General features: G+C 38.6%; 2 protein-coding genes across 3 annotated transcripts in view; one reads left to right on the top strand and one right to left on the bottom strand.

The window, feature by feature from the left end:
* Positions 1-97: 97 nt before the first annotated feature.
* Positions 98-15,044, top strand: ppp2r2cb (protein phosphatase 2, regulatory subunit B, gamma b). The gene is made up of 10 exons (XM_053631697.1): positions 98-2,007; positions 5,343-5,438; positions 6,877-6,974; positions 7,105-7,246; positions 7,418-7,530; positions 8,497-8,674; positions 10,510-10,674; positions 11,934-12,103; positions 12,886-12,977; positions 13,066-15,044. The coding sequence occupies exons 2-10, from the start codon at positions 5,381-5,383 to the stop codon at positions 13,412-13,414; spliced, it is 1,365 nt and encodes a 454-aa protein (XP_053487672.1). The 5' UTR covers positions 98-2,007; positions 5,343-5,380; the 3' UTR covers positions 13,415-15,044.
* The window catches only part of LOC128611860 (C-terminal binding protein 1), a 30,707-nt gene continuing 27,444 nt past the window's right edge, over positions 14,420-17,682 (bottom strand). The window contains exon 9 of one of the 2 annotated variants that reach the window (XM_053631692.1): positions 14,420-15,813. In XM_053631692.1, the coding sequence (XP_053487667.1) occupies positions 15,627-15,813 (187 nt within the window). In that variant the 3' untranslated portion in view covers positions 14,420-15,626. The remainder of the gene's footprint in view (positions 15,814-17,682) is intronic. The other variant, XM_053631691.1, reaches the window with a different exon arrangement.

Here is a 17,682-nt window from a genome sequence, read left to right as displayed (position 1 = left end):
TGATGTCAGCAGAGCGAGACAGCTAGCCTTTGCACTTTCATACTATACTGTAAGTGTGACTTTCAGGAATGTGTGTGAATGTATGTGTATGTATGAAATATAAGAATACCATTTTAGTCTAAAATGTATTAAAAGAAAAGAAAATTACATGATTTTTTTTTTTTTAACCTATAATCTGCATCAACGGTTGTTGTAGAAAAAGAGCCACATGATTCATTTAGTATCCATTAAAATAAAATAGATTCGTATTATCGTACTGTAATGTACACGGACTGGTCAGTTGTTAAAAAAGCAAACATTTTGACCCCCCAAAAATGTTTCTCAGTGTATTATAATATACTTCCTGTTACTTTCAAAGAATTATTGGTGTTGCAAAACTGTGCTGTGCATAAAGGAGCCTGTAGGCAGGTTTCTTTACAGGAGATAGTCCTTTAGGTTTCTTTAGGAGATAGTCATGCGACTGGACCTGGCAGCTCCTCGATCGCTGTTCCATACTTTGAGTATAATTCACATAGGTTCATATTTTAAACATTTTTTAAATGTTTGCAGCAGCAAAATTATTGTTTGTGAAATATTTTTTGTTTTCTAAATATTTTTGTAACTTATTTTTGTTGTTCAGGTTTCTAATTGAAAAAGTTATGTCATGACCGGACATGGTAGCTTAGTGGTTAGCACCTCTAGGGCTGGGGGTTCCATTCCCGCCTCTGCCCTCCGTGCTTCGGGGGTTTCCTCCGTGTACTCCGGATTCCTCCCCCAGTCCAAAGACATGCGCTGTAGGGTGATTGGCATCTCTAAATTGTCTGTATTGTGTGAATGGGTGTGCGTGATTGTGCCCTGCGATGGATTGGCACCCCGTCCAGGATGTCCCCCACCTTGGGCCCCGAGTTCCCTGGGATAAGCTCCAGGCTCCCCGTGACCCTGTGTAGGATAAACGGTATGGAAAATGCATGGATGGATGTCATGACCATATTTGATTAAAGTCTCATACTCTATGCAACTCATTTACATTTAATAAAAGTTTCTTTTATGATGATTTATATTTGGATTCGATACATTCCATTGTTACATGCACTAAAAATATAGAATGGCCATTAGTATCAAAAGTATGTAGTACTGAACAAAACAACCTGTTCAGACAGTGAATTAGTCCTATATGCAGCTTAAAAACATCAATAATTTCCATTTACTTAACCTAAAAATATAATAAAATGGACATGTGGAACATAAGCCAGTTTCCTCATCCACATTATTCCATTTTTATTAAAAGTAGGTCCATGCTTAAGGATATTCATAAATTTCCATAAAGTTTTATGAAGGAAAAATATTAGCTGAGAATTTGATCATTGGAAAGTCTCTCTGTACCCACACTTATCTCGCATTGCTCCCCCACAATCCTGTTTATGCCTGGTAAAATGATGCGGTTGCTAGGCAACCGACACAGGCTGTAGGACCGTGAAACCTGAGCGCTGCTCTCTGATTGGCTAGATTTCTCAATCTGACATAAGACTGGCTAAGCTTGAGTCAGTCAGGACCTTTGTTTCTCAGTGTAGGGGGAGGAGTCTATGCAGCAGAACATACACACCGATTTCCACTCCCTCTCTCTTTCCCTCTCTCTCTCTCTCACACACACACGCACACGTCAATACGCCTACACCGAGGTCTGCTTCACATCAGCACTTGAGCAGCAGCTGATTATCCTGGCTGGAGCGTTGGCTTCGTCTGCCATTCCTCTCTTCACCGGCAAGTGTGTGTGTCTCCTGTAGGTGAGCTGATACAGGAGAGCGTCTGTGTGGGTGTGTGCGTGACACACTCTTTTTTTTTTTTTTTTTTGCTTGGGATTCCTCCTGCCCCATAAGGCTTTGCAGCAAGTAGATGTGCTGATGTAGGAAGAATGGATGCACCACTGCTCACACACGTACGCACACACTCAGAGCTCAGCCATGGGGGCGAATGAAGAAACCAACATCCACAAATCTGAGGATCGAAGATACAACAATGTGACTGAGGGTAAGAAAGATGTGTGTGTGTGTGTGTATGAAAGAGAGAGCAGAGTAGGGCTTAGTAAAAAAAAATAGCTGTGTCTTGAGATAGGGCTGGGCGAAATGGTCAAAAGATCATATCACAATACTTAGAGACATTTCCACTACACGATATGTATCATGATTATGATTTGCTACCAAAAAAAAAGTGTGAGTTACAGTAGCACAACATTTCCCCAGAGGTGTGAGTATCTGAATTTCAGACCTTGAATACCCCTATGACAGAAACCGTGTGCCTCTTTTCAAGGTTTTTGAAAATGTACCCATTTACTTTTGGTCATAATCGTGTACCGTGGGGAAAGTACACATCAGCATTAGTTTTGATCCACTGGACCCATTGGATCCGTTAACTCAAATTACACAACACTGCTGTTCTCGATTTTCTGATTACTCAGAAGGTGTTGATTAATTTTCCACGACAGCCGCTCTGACAATAGTTCTGACTGCAAGCCTTATATTCATCTACGTGTTATCACATGTTACGCTTTCAGTAGTAAGAACTAATTCACAGGGCCTTGTACAGCGGACGCTTCACTTAAGCAGATTTAAGAACGTGTAATCGTTGATGCGCCAAGTTTTTTGTAAGGAGGCATTTATTCACCATTTTGGAAGGAGTCTCCAGTGTCAGCGCTTTGTGATAGTTCGAGGTAAATCTGTCAGTTGAAACTGTCCAACACTGGAAAGTCTTGGTAACATGGCATGCTGCGTTTTTCTCTTTTTTTATTTACTTCAAGAAAGAGGAAAAAAACGATTGAAATCCCAGGCTTTTCTTTAATGTCATGTTGAAACATTGTATAGACGTAAGTTCATTTTTATCTACTAAATAAACTATTGAATGAGGAAAAGGATGAAAATCTCAATCACTTTCACATCCGTCAGTTACATGTCACCGTGAGCGTCAGTTTCAGAAAAGTGACCGAGTGACAGACATAACACTCTCAGAAAAGTGTATTGTGACGTAATTTATCACAATATCCAAATGTAATATCCTACAATATTGATGTTATACACTCTTTACGCTTAAACACATCTTTAAGGGTTCTTTGGATCATTGAGGGTTTTTATCTTCGTAAAGATGTTCTACTTGGAACATTACATTTACATTTACATTTAGCAGACACTTTTATCCAAAGCGAGTTTTTTTTGTTGTTTTTTATAGGATAATGTAGGGTTAGCGTTTTAGGGGTTAGAGGTAGGTTTTTAGCTGTTTTTTGAAGATAGTGGCAGATTCTGCAGTCCAGATTGAGGTTGGGAAACATTGCTGTAAAACCTTTAATGAAGAAACTAATGCACCATTAAGGTTTCTACCTTAATTTACATCTCTCTTTTTTTTCTCAGAGTGTATAATCCAGACCTGTTGAGATGTCTCTCGCTTTAAACACTTAATTTGGCACATTGCAGTATTTGTTCATACTGGTGTCTTTATTTAGTTATTTATTTATTTTAAATGACATGTAAAATGCTTTAATATGTCTTAAAATGGATTTATACATTAACATGTTTGTAACTTTCGTTCTGATGAAGTGGACATCAATCATGTGACAGCTGAAATAAAATGATGGCTGTGTGACAAAAATTACTATAGAGAGTTTGACAATAATTGTATATAAATAAATAAATAAACAAAGAATACACAATATGTATTTATTAGATATTTATATAGATATTTAGGTACCAGTACAAAAATAGCTGTACATGAACCACTGATTTAAATTCTATTTATTTCATATTTACAAAGGAAACTATTTAAGAAGGAAGTAGACCTGATCTCATATATATATATATATATATATATATACTATATTATTCAGATTTATAATACAAATGCATTATTCAGATAATATGTTTTAAATACTAATATAGATATGAATAGGAGGAGAGAATTAGTTTTTCTTGTAGAACACTTGAAAGGTTCACGGGGCATCTGGTTTAGACTAGAGTTAAGCATTGGGACTGGGATGCAACGAAAAAGTTTTTTTTCTTTCATGTGGGCATGAGTGAATGGTCCGATATAAAGATAGCTACTGTACATAAGATATTTACATGTTTCCCAGGAGACAAAATAATAACAATTTACACTGATCATCCTGTTCAAAAGTTTACACCCCCCTGGATCTTAATGTATCGTGTTGCCTTCTTGAGCATCAGTGAACGTTTGCACCTTTTGTAATAGTCGTGTACGAGTCCCTCAGTCGTCCTCGGTGTGAAAAGATGGATCTCGACATCATATAGCCGCTGTTAAAAGGAGTCAAATATGTAGAAGATGCTGGAAAAGTGAAGAATGTGCAGGACCTGGAGGATTTTTCTGAAGAACAGTGGACAGTTTAACCGCTCAGGACAAACACGGGACTCGTGAAGAACTCTCACAAAACATAAACACATCCAGGTAACGACACACGGGATTAAGAATCGAGCGTGTGTAAACTTTTGAACTGGTTCATTTGTGTAAATTCGGTTATTATTGTGTCTTGTGGACTATATGTAAATATCTGTTATGTGAAATAGATTATTCAGGGTAGAACTAAATAAACAACTAAATGAAATTTTTATGGTCCGTCTTATTCTTTTTCAAATTATTAACATTTCAATCATAACGCAGATGCAAGGTCTAAGTAAACTAATATTATATATATATAGATAGATAGATAGATAGATAGATAGGCACTGCTATAATGAAAGAACAGACAAAATTCACTTTAAACATCCAGTCAGCTGCTTGCTACAGTGGAGACGGTGTTATATGAGTACCGACAATATTCATAATGCTCTCAGAAAACTAGGTTGTAATTTATTGTGATATAAATATCAGATCATTAAATTGCCCAGCTCAAAATGTTATTTTATGGGTTTAATTGTTACGACATTTTAAAAGTTGTCATTTTATATGACAAAATCTCATAAAGAGCTAATTCTCTTCCCAGGACAGATTTTGTTGTCTTCAGTGATATGATGTAACTCCAAACACACTTTTTGTGATAATCCACGATTTGTGAACCAGACAGATTGTGTGTGTGTGTGTGTGTGTGTGTGTGTGTATGTGTGTCTGATCTGTGTCACATTTTGCCTCAAAATCTGTTGTTTACGTCAATTGCAGGATCAGGATAAGATTAACTAATCTCAGTACTCAGTGTCCTTCTCTCTCTCTCTCTCTCTCTCTCTGTGTGTGTGTGTGTGTGTGTGTGTGCGAGAGTATGTGTGAGCATAAACTAATTCCATCAGATATTAAATACCTAATCTAGACATTATGCTGTCAGTACATTGAATCTGTGTAGGATTTTCAGAAATTTCCCTCCCCTTTCACAGGATTGGTTCAGATGTAGCTGCTGTAACACCGTCCAATAATGCTGAGCCCTGTTCTCCGATCTGAGCTCTCGGCCTTGGAGCCGGAGTACACAGATGGTAATGCATATGAGCTTCACTTTTACAACACCGTTACAGTGCCCGTTACATCATGTCTGATGTCTACACACGTCTCATTTAAAGTGGCCAGAAAACATTCACCACATGCCAGTGGTCACACTTTAGTAGCTACTCATATGAGTAATCATACCACAAACTCAAAAAGATGACTCGCATTACATTACTGTGGGTTAAACCACAGTTTAGAAAAAAATTTTCGCACCGGTTTTCTTTTAAGTGCTGTAATAATAATAATAATAATAATAATAATAATAATAATAATAATAATAATGTTATAACCATTTTTTTGTGCAAAATCTTCAAATATTTGTAAGCATTTTCAGAATTTTCGCCAGGTTAAGCGAGTAAACCTTTTAAATATGGATTTAAAATTAAAAAAAAAAAAAACAAGAAGTGATAAACAGATGAGACAATTATGTAAATGTATTTTTTGCACAAATAAAATGCAACGATTTGTCTGGACACAAACAAAACAAAAAAAAAAAACGATACAGAAATATCAATTCAATAAGGAAACCTAAATCTTTGAGGAAATTATTACTGCTCTTTGTCAGATATTCAACTCTAAATGAGTACTTGATTAAAGACAAGCACGCTTGGAGGGAAAGTCTACTGATTGAAGACTCATGACCATGCTAATATTTACTGACAGACATTACTATGTGGTGTGCTCGAACTGCCTAATTAGAGTGGTATATATTTTTGGCCTTTTCCAATCTAGATTTGATCTAGATTGTTCCAAAAAATAATAATGTTGATCATTTCGCTAATTGAACGTTAATTCTCCGTTTATAGGGCAGAAGGGGGGACATGGTGGCTTAGTGGTTAGTACAGGGTAGGGGGTTTGAATCCCTGGGTACTTCAGTTTCCTCTCCATGTATAAAATGCATTGTAGGCTGATTGGCATTTCCAAATTGTCCGTAAAGTGTGAATAGGTGTATGTGTGTGATTGTGCCCTGCAATGGATTGGCACCCTGTCCAGGGTGTCCCCCGCCTTGTGCCCGATGCTCCCTGGGATAGGCTCCAGCTTCCCCATGACCCAGTAGGATAAGCGGTATAGAAAATGGATGGATGGATGTACATAATGCTAGATTTCCCTCAGTGATGTATTTACAAACAGATCTACATACTCTGCTTTATGTTAATAAGTCTTTTTCATATTATATATGTATTTATTGGCTCCCCAAACACTGTCTATGTGATGTCATAGAGTATCTATAAGGCTGATAAACTGCTGTGTCTGCAATACAGAAGTTACTTGTAGAATGTCAGCCCTCCGTGAATGGTTACATGACCAGATGTGCACGCTGATGCTAAGCTTGTGTGAGACGCTTTGCAAGTGAACGTCGGTTCATATTATGTCACATTCCGTAATGCTGGAATTGTTCTTTTGCGTTTCATTCAAACCCTGATTCAGCTGATGTCATCTCTACGGTGGAGTTCAGCCAATCAGGAGAGTTCCTGGCCACAGGGGACAAGGGTGGGAGAGTGGTCATCTTTCAAAGAGAACCTCAGGTAAAATTTTACTCGACTGCACTCTGGGCAAAGAGGTGCAAACGAGTTAATGGAAACGTATGACAATTTATAGTTAATATAGTGATATGGTACATCTCTCTCTCTCTCTCTCTCTCTCTCTCTCTCTCAGGGGGAATATAATGTGTACAGCACATTTCAGAGCCACGAGCCCGAGTTCGACTGCCTGAAGAGCTTAGAGATAGAGGAGAAAATCAATAAGATCCGCTGGTTACCTCAGATCAATTCCACCCACTTCCTCCTGACCACCAACGGTGACTAATACATTGAGTTTGATAAATCAGAGTAGTCTTTACTTTTAATACCAAATGGTTGTACATATATTCCTCACACTATGTCTACTTTCAATTGAGTGTATCTTCAATGATGTCTGATTCATTTGTTATTTTTGTCGTGTGTGGTTTTTTTTTTTTTTTTTTTTTTAGATAAGACCATTAAGCTGTGGAAGGTAAGCGAGAGAGACAAGAGGCCTGAAGGTTACAACCTGAAAGACGAGGAGGGCCGGATGAAGGACATTTCCAGAATCACATCTCTTCAGGTGCAGTTCTATACACAGTTAAGCTACAAGCCTGAGACCACATTGAAAATCTGGGATTTTATTGTTTGTTTGTTTTTTCCATTTAAAATTGGAAATAAGCAAAAGGTTTGAGAATTCTGAAATATTTCAAACAAAGAAAGTAAATGTGTAATATCTTTAATATATTTAATATTCAAGATTCGGCACTATTTCTAGGTCTCTATTTAAATGTAAGCAAAGTTGTGCTGTTTCTCATGTTAACTGCTTTGTATACAAAAGGACGGATTTTCCTCATGCATAATCTCTTGTATTTAAGCGTGTGTTCAGGCGACATTCCAACGGATTAGATCTAAAACGGATCATAAGGTTTTACACAAACTTGTGAAGTCCATGCATCTCGAGTGCACACTGTCATTAAACCAAAAGGGTGACGTCCCAATTACTAAGAAGCTCTGAAATTCAAGTACATATTTCAAAGATTCACCTTTTAACTCAGGTTGTTATCAATAATCTCATTTGTAATGAAAATGGTTGTAGTAAATCAGAAAAGAATGCAATATAGGAGCATTTTAAATAGTAGTCTCGGACTTTTGTACTCGACTGTATGTGCACAATTGGGTGGTTGATTCCAAAGTTATTGGCACCCTTCGAGTATGAACAAAACTTATTCATTCATTATTTGCCCTTAAAGGCAAAATCCACCCTGAATGACTTGTATATCAAGCCACTAATATTGGAAATATGAACAAAGAAGGCTGTGAATATTTGTCTTTACTGTTTAAACTTTTGATCGTTTGTTCAAAAAAATTCACAAAAATACTCTACTCTCATGGATATCGAACAGTTGTTGATGGATTTATAAAACAATTACACAGTTAAAAATAGCACTAAACACAATCAGGGCCATAATTTAAAACAACAACAACTCTTAGATCACAGCTCTAACATTCGCACAGTTTATTTGACTCGAAGTGTGTTTTTGTGTAGGTCCCTGTGTTGCGGCCGATGGATTTGCTGGTGGAAGCGTCTCCGCGGCGTGTGTTTTCTAATGCTCATGCCTATCACATCAACTCTATCAGCATTAACAGTGACTGTGAGACTTACCTGTCAGCTGATGACCTGAGGATCAACCTGTGGAATCTCAATATCACAGATCGCAGCTTCAGTATCCTGCCTGTACAGCTTTCTGAAAGTGTGATTGGGTGTGTTGATCTGTTGTTATGGTATATTTGGATACATTTGGCTGAATTGCTCACAATGACTACGTTTACATGGACAGCATTAATCTAATTATTGACCTTAATCTGAGTAAGATAATAATGTGATTAAGGTGTTTACATGAGTCGCTTTTAGAATACTCCTGTCATGTTCCCGTTTTACATGTTTTAGAACATAATTAGATTAACAGCCCGCGTCATTACGTCACCGCGCCACGCCGTCCGACGTCCCTCCAGAATTTCACGTATCAACATACAGTTTGTCTTCGCTATGGTACCGTATACAGTTTTGGGTGTTTTTATTTATTTTTTTTTTTATGAACGCTTTAAGTGCAGTTAATTATTTGTCATGCTATACGTGTTAATAGACAACTGCTTGAAGCGGTGGGTGTGTCCCAAATCGCGTAGTTACCGTCTGTATAGTAGCCGAGATACATGTATTTTTCCCCACTACAGGCCTATAGTAGGAAAGTATGCGATTTGGGACACAGCCGAACTCTCTTGTTCGCCGTAAAACGTAAAACTGCCGTGTGTGATCGTGTCCTGTCGCAAAATGCGGTGAAAACTCCCACACGACGTTCATAATGTGATTAAGGTGTTTACATGTCACTACTACACGTCCATAATGCGACTAAAACAGGAGTACTCCACCTGTCTTAATTAGATTATTGCTTACTTCGATTATGACCTTAATTAGATCAAGGTAAGTAAAAATTGCTGTTTACATGGTAGTTTCTTAATTAGAGTATGGTCTTAATCGGATTAAGAGTGGATTATTGTTGTCCATGTAAACGCAGCTATTATGATGACGAAAATCAATAATCGAATTATTTGGGTCTATCTAGAATATGATCGTCTGTATAAGTCTGAGCTCGATACTGTCCAGGTGGAGTTTCTGTGCATGTTTTTCCCATATGGGTGTGGGTTTCCTCTGGGCACTCTGGTTTCCTCCCACCCACTAAAAACATGCTGGTACAGTTGAGGTCATGAATTTACATACGTCTTGCAGAATCTGCAAAATGTTAAAAAGTGCATTGTGTTGTTTATTTAGTTCTGCCCTGAGTAAGCTATTTCACAGAACAGATGTTTACATATAATCCACAAGACACGATAATAACTGAATTTACAAAAATGAACCAGTTCAAAAGTTTACACACGGTCGATTCTTAATCCCGTGTGTCGTTACCTGGATGTGTTTATGTTTTGTGAGAGTTCTTCACGAGTCCCGTGTTTGTCCTGAGCAGTTAAACTGCCCACTGTTCTTCAGAAAAATCCTCCAGGTCCTGCACATTCTTCACTTTTCCAGCATCTTCTACATATTTGACTCTTTTCCTTTTAACACGACTATGATCTTGAGATCCATCTTTTCACACTGAGGACGACTGAGGGACTCGTACACGACTATTACAAAAAGGTGCAAATGTTCACTGATGCTCAAGAAGGCAACACGATACGTTAAGAGCCAGGGGGGTGTAAACTTTTGAACAGGACGATCGTAAATGTAAATTGTTATTATTGTGTCCTCTGGGAAACATGTAAATATCTTATGTACCTTCTGAAGGGCGGTATTAAATGAACAACAAAAAAGGATATTTAAACAAAATAATAATAACAATTTACCCCGATCATCCTGTTCAAAAGTTTACACACCCCTTGCTCTTTTTTTTCTATCTTTAAAAAAATTATTAACATATTGCAGATTCTGCAAAGCGTATGTAAACTTATGGCTGCAACTGTATGTGTATCCAGTGTGTGTATGTGTTTCCTTGAACACCTGTCTCAGATATTGTTGACCTGAAGCCAGAAAACATGGAGGACCTGAGTGAGGTGATCACAGTGGCTGAGTTTCACCCTCATCACTGCCACTTACTGGCCTTCAGTAGCAGTGCAGGCGCTACACGCCTGTGTGATATGAGATCTCGCGCATTGTGTGACCGACCTGCTAAACGTAAGTCTCTCTCACTCGTCCTGCGTTCATCGTCTGAGAAACACAGATATCAGATTAGTAGTTGTACAGAAACAGCAAAGCAAAGTGAGGCGTGAAATGTTTACAACCGAGTGAATACAAGTACTGCTCAGAGGATTCTGGAGGCATTTATAAAGGCAAGTGTGCTGAAAGAGAATATTTACATTCATTTACATTAAAAATTTCATGTGGTTTTAAGATAATAATTTTAAAAAAACAATTATTAATATCTAAACATTGAACCGTTGTTGTTACTTGGGATAATAATGAGAAACCTAGCACAGTAAACACCTTGTTGCTATAAATTCAATTTATTTGACGCTTTATACCACAGCGTGGTTGAATTCTTGAATCTGATTGGTCAGAAGGAGTTGATTAATTCTCTATAACAGTAGCTCTGACAATAGTTCCTGCTTCCAGGTTTGTATTAATGTGTTCATTCTAATACGTATTCTTTCTATAGTAACAACTTCCAGAGACACTCGTATAGTTTTCTGTAAGGAGATATTTCATTAGCATCTTTGGAAGGAGTCTCTAGTGTTGGCACTTTCGACGTTTTAAAAGTCTATTTACTTCAATATGACTTTTTATAGGAACTCGCTTGTTTCACGGATATTCCATAACACGAAGTGCAACTATATACAGAAAGAATGTACGATGTGTTATAAGAGGAATTAAACCCTTTGGGATGTGCTGTCATTTGAAGCAATTCGGGATAGTAGCAGTGACTCCAAACAACTGCATCATTGATCATGTTCCTACAACGGCATGTCCCGTAGTGTTTTATTCCTTACATAATAGTGACGTTCTAATAAATGATGTCACAACACAATGTCGCGTTTTCAAGAGTATCACTGATATCAAGCTGCTAATTGGACGTTTCAATATACTTGACCAGGTGATTGATTTTCCTTGTTAAATAATTTGTTTTTGTAGAAGTTAAATAAATCTAGATCCTTAGTAGGTTTTTAAATGATACAGATTTGGTGCCACTTTGTTAGCAAATCTATTTGTATTGTCAAAATATATTGATGCATAGTGCTATGATATTTATGAATGGTTTATCTTATTAATTGCTCATACAAACAAACAAACAAACAAACAAATAAATAAATAAATAAACGTTCTTATATCCTGTGTCATGAAAACTTTCCATTCTCTTAATCTTTTTTTTTTTTTTTTTGGTAATACAATACATCTGTAAGTAATATTTATGTTTCTGTGTGTATGTGTTGTCTCAGTATTTGAGGAGTCAGTGGACCCAGCCCATCGATCCTTCTTCTCTGAGATCACTTCCTCTGTGTCGGATGTAAAGTTCAGTCACAGCGGACGCTACCTGCTCACCCGAGACTACCTCACTGCTAAAGTCTGGGACATCAACATGGAGAACAAACCAGTGGAGATATATCAGGTCTCATCTCACTCTCACATCCTGCTGTTATACACTGATGCCCAAAGAGGCCAGGCGTTATTATTTTGCACTCATTAATTAAATTAATTAAAGTAATTTTCCTGCAATCACATAACCTGCACTCAATATCAGGCCTAAGAGGTAGTTATAACTAGAAGAGTCTTAATAAATAAATATTCTTTATTTAACACATATTACCCTGGTGTTGATTATTTTCCTATAAACAGCATGTCCTGACATTTTATTTGTTACACATACAGCAGACCATGTGCATATTAGAACCTAATTGGTTCTTAAATTATATGACACAACAGTCTGTCGCATGTTTAGTACTAATTCATTTTGGATTTCCAATGAGATAGATAGATAGATAGATAGATAGATAGAAAAGCTTCAAATGTGTTGAACAGTAGTATGAGTTTTTGAAGTAGGGTGATTGGAAAATTTGCAGTTTGATCTTGCTTCTACAAGCTTAAGCATTCAGTTAGTTATCTCAAGAGCACAAGAGAACATAAGCTGTGTGTCTGTCCAACAAATCAGTAACAGTTTGCCCAAATCACTTCGTAAGAAGGTTTAAGGTTATGCATAAGGCTAGGTGTAGGTTTGTACCTTTTTTTTTTTTTCTTTTTTTTAAGGACTTCATTCATATGAAGTCAAATTGAATGACTTTTAGATGAATTTTTCATGAGATCTGGTTCACTCGAGATAACAGGACAGAAAGAAAGCACTCTTCGGACTATACATGTATTGTTTATATATGAACAGTCTGTGTGTGTTCGCAGGTCCAGGATTATTTGCGCTCGAAGCTATGCGCGCTTTACGAGAGCGACTGCATCTTTGATAAGTTTGAATGCGCCTGGAACGGAACTGACAGGTGAGGCCGCGACCTCCGACCTTTCGGCTTTGAGCTACTTCCGCAACGATTTCCTATTTCCTCATTTCTCCCTCCTTGTCTCTCTCAGTGTCATCATGACGGGGGCGTACAATAATTTCTTTCGGATGTTTGACCGAGCGAGTCGGCGTGATGTGACTTTGGAGGCGAGCCGGGAGGTGTGTAAGCGGCGCGCTGTGCTCCGGCCTCGCCGCGTGTGTGTGGGGAAGAAGAGGAGGGAGAATGATATCAGTGTGGACAGCCTGGACTTCAGGAAGAAGATCCTGCACACGGCGTGGCATCCCACGGACAACATCATCGCCATCGCTGCCAGCAACAACCTGTACATCTTTCAGGATAGACACGGCCCCGGACACCACGGGGGCCATCAATTAGAACAAGACAAACCTCTGCAGTTACAGGATACAACTCGTCAGTGAAACGATCAACAGGACATGCGTACCATTTGAAATTTTTGTTTTTAATACTTAGAGCACGTTTTCAGTATAAACGCAGACGCCTAATAATAATTTAATGCTGGATATTATAACCACGATTATGATTGGGATTGTATTTCAGCACTAATGCATGAAATGTAACACAAGGAGACTTCCTGAACCAGGAAATATATTTGCCTGTCAGTGTCTAAATCACTACTGCATGTTTACACTATTATCCTTAATTAATCGGCTTCGTTAACTGACAAACGTTATAACGGCAAATGACGAATACAAACAAATCGTACCCTTTATTTATTGAATTTATGAACTGCATCCACCGTCTGGTGGCTCTTCTCAGGTTTCATGTTTCTTGACCGGAGACAGTAGACGTCGACGTCCTCTTCTTCATATCAGATATCGAAACTGAAGCAGTTACATCATCAATCAATCAATCAATGTCTGAATGAGGAGCAACGTTTCTAAGGAACATCACGAACACTGGATTTTCAAGGACTATTTTTTTTTTTTTAGCATGCTAAATCATTGTGCTGCTGGTTTTGATGTCACGGAAGGTGTCAGTAACAGGGTAGGGGAGAGTGGGGTGAGCTGTTACAGCGGTTTCAACTGAACCCACTCTCCCGTATCAGACACAAAGTGTTACCGTGGAATCCACTGTTGGCTAATAATGAGATTAAAGAAACAGTAAAGCTCATTTTACACCAGCCGTGGTAAGCACTGCAGTAGTAATGCATGTTTATACAGATATTCGCATATTATATGTACTAAAGCAGTGCAAACCGAAATAAATGCTCCTCTCTATGTTGAATTGAAGCACACAGTCCGTGCTTGATTTCAAATTAAAAGTGCTGCGGTGCTTCTGGTGTAAAATGAGCTTCATTTCAGTATACATCAGCGCCTCGAATCACGCCATGTCATGTTTAAGAAATTCAGTGTTATCATCCTGAAAGCCATGTCATTAAATTTGGACTTTTATTTCATTTAAAATAATTCATACAAATGCATACAGTCACAAACATTTTGTTGTTGCTGGGGGTTTTTTTTTTTTGTTTTTTTTAATTCTGTTTAACAAAAAAATAATGATATCTCATAGTATATATATAGTATGTATATTGCTAGCCTACCACTTTAACCAGGAAGGAAACTATGTAGGCAATGGAGCTCTGCAACTACCCCAGCAGCTCGGAGCTGCCTCGTAAAACACGGTACGGTCAAGTCACACAGAAACAGGCAAACATGACGCCAGCTTTTCACAAGACAAACTGGGTTTTTTTTTTCTTTTCCGTCAAAACAGGACAGATTTTTTTTTTTTTTTTTTTACCTTTAACACGTAAGGTAGTACATGCTAAGTTAACAAACAGAAAATTTAAAAAATAAAAATAAACAAACACTGAATATACTTTTTGAAAGTACTGTCCTAAGTTAGACTACAAAAGACACATAGATACAGAAAAAAAAAAAATAATAATAAAAAATAAAAACGATGCATTATGTGGTTTAATTCCAAAGGGAGGGCGGGAGGGAAGGGGGGAAAATAATCTTCCTGAGAGGGTGTGCAAAACAGGCCTCTTTCGGGGCTATGTTTAAAATCATACCAAAAAAAAAATAATAATAATAATAATAATAAAACAATGATAATAATAGAAAAACTGATCTATTAGTAGATGGGTTACCTCCCTTTATGATGTTTTCCTTTTTTCTTTTCTACAAACCACTGATCATATCCTAAAAACTGTACACAAACAGGTCACATTCAGAACTACGGCTGTTTTTAACAATGAAACCCATCGGGCACAAAAGAAACAGGAAGAAAACGAAAATAAAACTCGCCCACTGCACTTAGACGGACTACGAGCTAAACCAGCAGGGTTTGTTTTAGGGAGTTGCTTATTTTTTTGTTTTGTTTTTTTTGTTCCAAATCCACGAGATTTTCTTTTTATGTTTCCACACCAAAATAAAAAATAACAATAATTAAAAAATATTTTTAAAAAAGAGAAAGCGAGAGCGAGCACAATCCACCACCTTCAGTTCAAACGGTCGGCTACTTCAGACAGTCACGGTTTGTTGTGTTTTGTGTTTTTGTGGGGGTTTTTCTTGGCTGGTTTCGAGCCTGTGGCGCTCCTCTTCTTTGGGGTAAAGAAGGACCAGGAGAGTTCTCTAGTGGTATGGAAAACTCTAGATCAGGAGTGTGTGGCTACAACTGCTCGTTGGGGTGCTGCTCTCGGTCGGGCTCGGCTTTGCCCGTCTGGCCTGGAGATGGCGCATGGGGCGGGTGTGCTACAGGGGGAAGGCTGTGGCTCATCGGCACGGCACTCGGCACAATTCCCTCCACTGGTGGCGGGAGACCGCCGGATGCCAGGCTCACCACACCTGCAGGGTACCTGTAGAGCGGACACGGAAAGAAACAAGAAGACTTAAATCCATCCATTTTCTGTACCGCTTATTCTACACAGGGTCACGGGGAGCCTGGAGCCTGGAGCCTATCCCAGGGAACTCGGGGCACGAGGCGGGGGACACCCTGGACTGGGTGCCAACCCATCGCAGGGCGAAATCACACACACTCACATACTACGGACAATTTGGAAACGCCAGTCAACCTACAATGCATGTCTTTGGACTGGGGGAGGAAACCGGATTAACCGGAGGAAACCCTCAAAGCATGGGGAGAAGATGCAAACTCCAGGCAAGCAGGGCAAAGGCAGGATTCGAACGGAGGTGCGAGGCAAACGTGCCATGTCCATGTTGAGAGCCAAAACAAAACAAACATGCTTTTTATGTAACGCAGTTCCCATAATTCGGATTACTTTCTCACCACAAGCGAACCGCTCCAGAGTTCGTTCGGGTGGTCTCGGCCCGATTGCCTTGGTGCGGGTCTGAGAGCGACTGCCACGTTCATATATGTCTAAACGAACCGAACCAAGGGAGAAAACGCACCAGGTTCTGAAACAAATGCTCCAAACGAGCCAGGTGTGAAAACGCTCTTACATAAATACGGTGCTGCGAAAAAGTATTTGCTCCCATCCTGATTTCTTCCGTTTTTGTGTACATCTCAGACTAAATAGTTTTAGATCTTCAAACGAAATACAACATAAAACAAAGGCAACCCGAGTAACACACAATACACTTTTCATTTATTTATTTTTTTAATTGAAGCAAAAAAGTTATCCAATGTAATCCAGATGTAATGGGATGCCTGTCCTCCAAACAGTTCACATCAGTCCACAGAACATTCTCCCAAAAGGTTTGAGGATCATCAAGGTGTGTTTTGGCAAAATTCAGACGAGCCTTAATGTTCTTCTGGGTTAGCAGTGGTTTTCGCCTCACCACTCTTCCATGGATGCCATTTTTGCCCAGAGTCTTTCTGATAATGGAGTCATGAACACTGACCTTTATTGATGCCTGAAGAGAGGTCTCTAGGTCCTTTGATGTTGTCCTTGGCTCTTTTGTGACTTCCTGGATGAGTCGTTGCTGTGCTCTTGGAGGAATTTTGGAAGGTCGGCCACTTCTGGGAAGGTTCATTACCGTGCCGAGTTTTTCCATTTGGAGATAACGGCACTCTCTGTGGTTCTTTGGAGTCCCAGAGCCTTTGAAATAGCTGTGTAACCCTTCCCAGACTGATGTATTTCAATCACCTTCTTCCTCATCATTTCTGGAATTTCTTTCAATTGTGCCATAGTGTGTTACTGAGTAAGACCTTTTAACCAACTTCACACTGTTGAAAAAGTTCTATTTAAGTGTTGATGTGATTGAACAGGGTTTGCAGTAATCAGGCCTGGTTGTGTCTAGTCCAGCTGAACCCCATTATGAATGCAGTTTCATAGATCTGGGGAATTAGTAACTACGGGGGCAAATACATTTTCACACAGGCCCTGTTGGTATTGGATAAATTTTTTGCTTCAATAAATAACATTATCGTTTAAAAACTGTATTTCGTCTTTACTCGGGTTGCCTTTGTTTTATCTTCGATTTTGTTTTAATTCCTGAAACAATTCAGTATGAGATCTACACAAAACCAGAAGAAATCCGCATAGGGGCAAATACTTTTTCACAGCACTCTATTTGAATTAGACTTGGAGAATGTTGCAGACCATAATACATCCATGTCTAAGGTGTGACTACAGCGCTTATCTGAATTGTATTCATTAGACATGCTGACATACCCAGAAGTATGTGGGCCAAACCCTCCCCAAAAAACCAGAACTAAGTCAAAAGGAAAAATGAGTCAGATATACGATCCATGTTTACACCAT

Source organism: Ictalurus furcatus, chromosome 8, assembly GCF_023375685.1.
Source record: "Ictalurus furcatus strain D&B chromosome 8, Billie_1.0, whole genome shotgun sequence".
NCBI lineage: Eukaryota > Metazoa > Chordata > Actinopteri > Siluriformes > Ictaluridae > Ictalurus > Ictalurus furcatus.
The sequence above is the reverse complement of the archived record's forward strand: the minus strand, read 5'-3'. Positions and strand labels throughout refer to the sequence as shown.

Bases quoted from the DNA above. Each gene is read 5' to 3' on its own strand.
- ppp2r2cb (XM_053631697.1), top strand. From the start codon at position 5,381: ATGCTGAGCCCTGTTCTCCGATCTGAGCTCTCGGCCTTGGAGCCGGAG. The intron at 5,439-6,876 runs GTAATGCATATG...ACCCTGATTCAG, and splicing joins GGAGCCGGAGTACACAGATG to CTGATGTCATCTCTACGGTG. The intron at 6,975-7,104 runs GTAAAATTTTAC...TCTCTCTCTCAG, and splicing joins TCTTTCAAAGAGAACCTCAG to GGGGAATATAATGTGTACAG.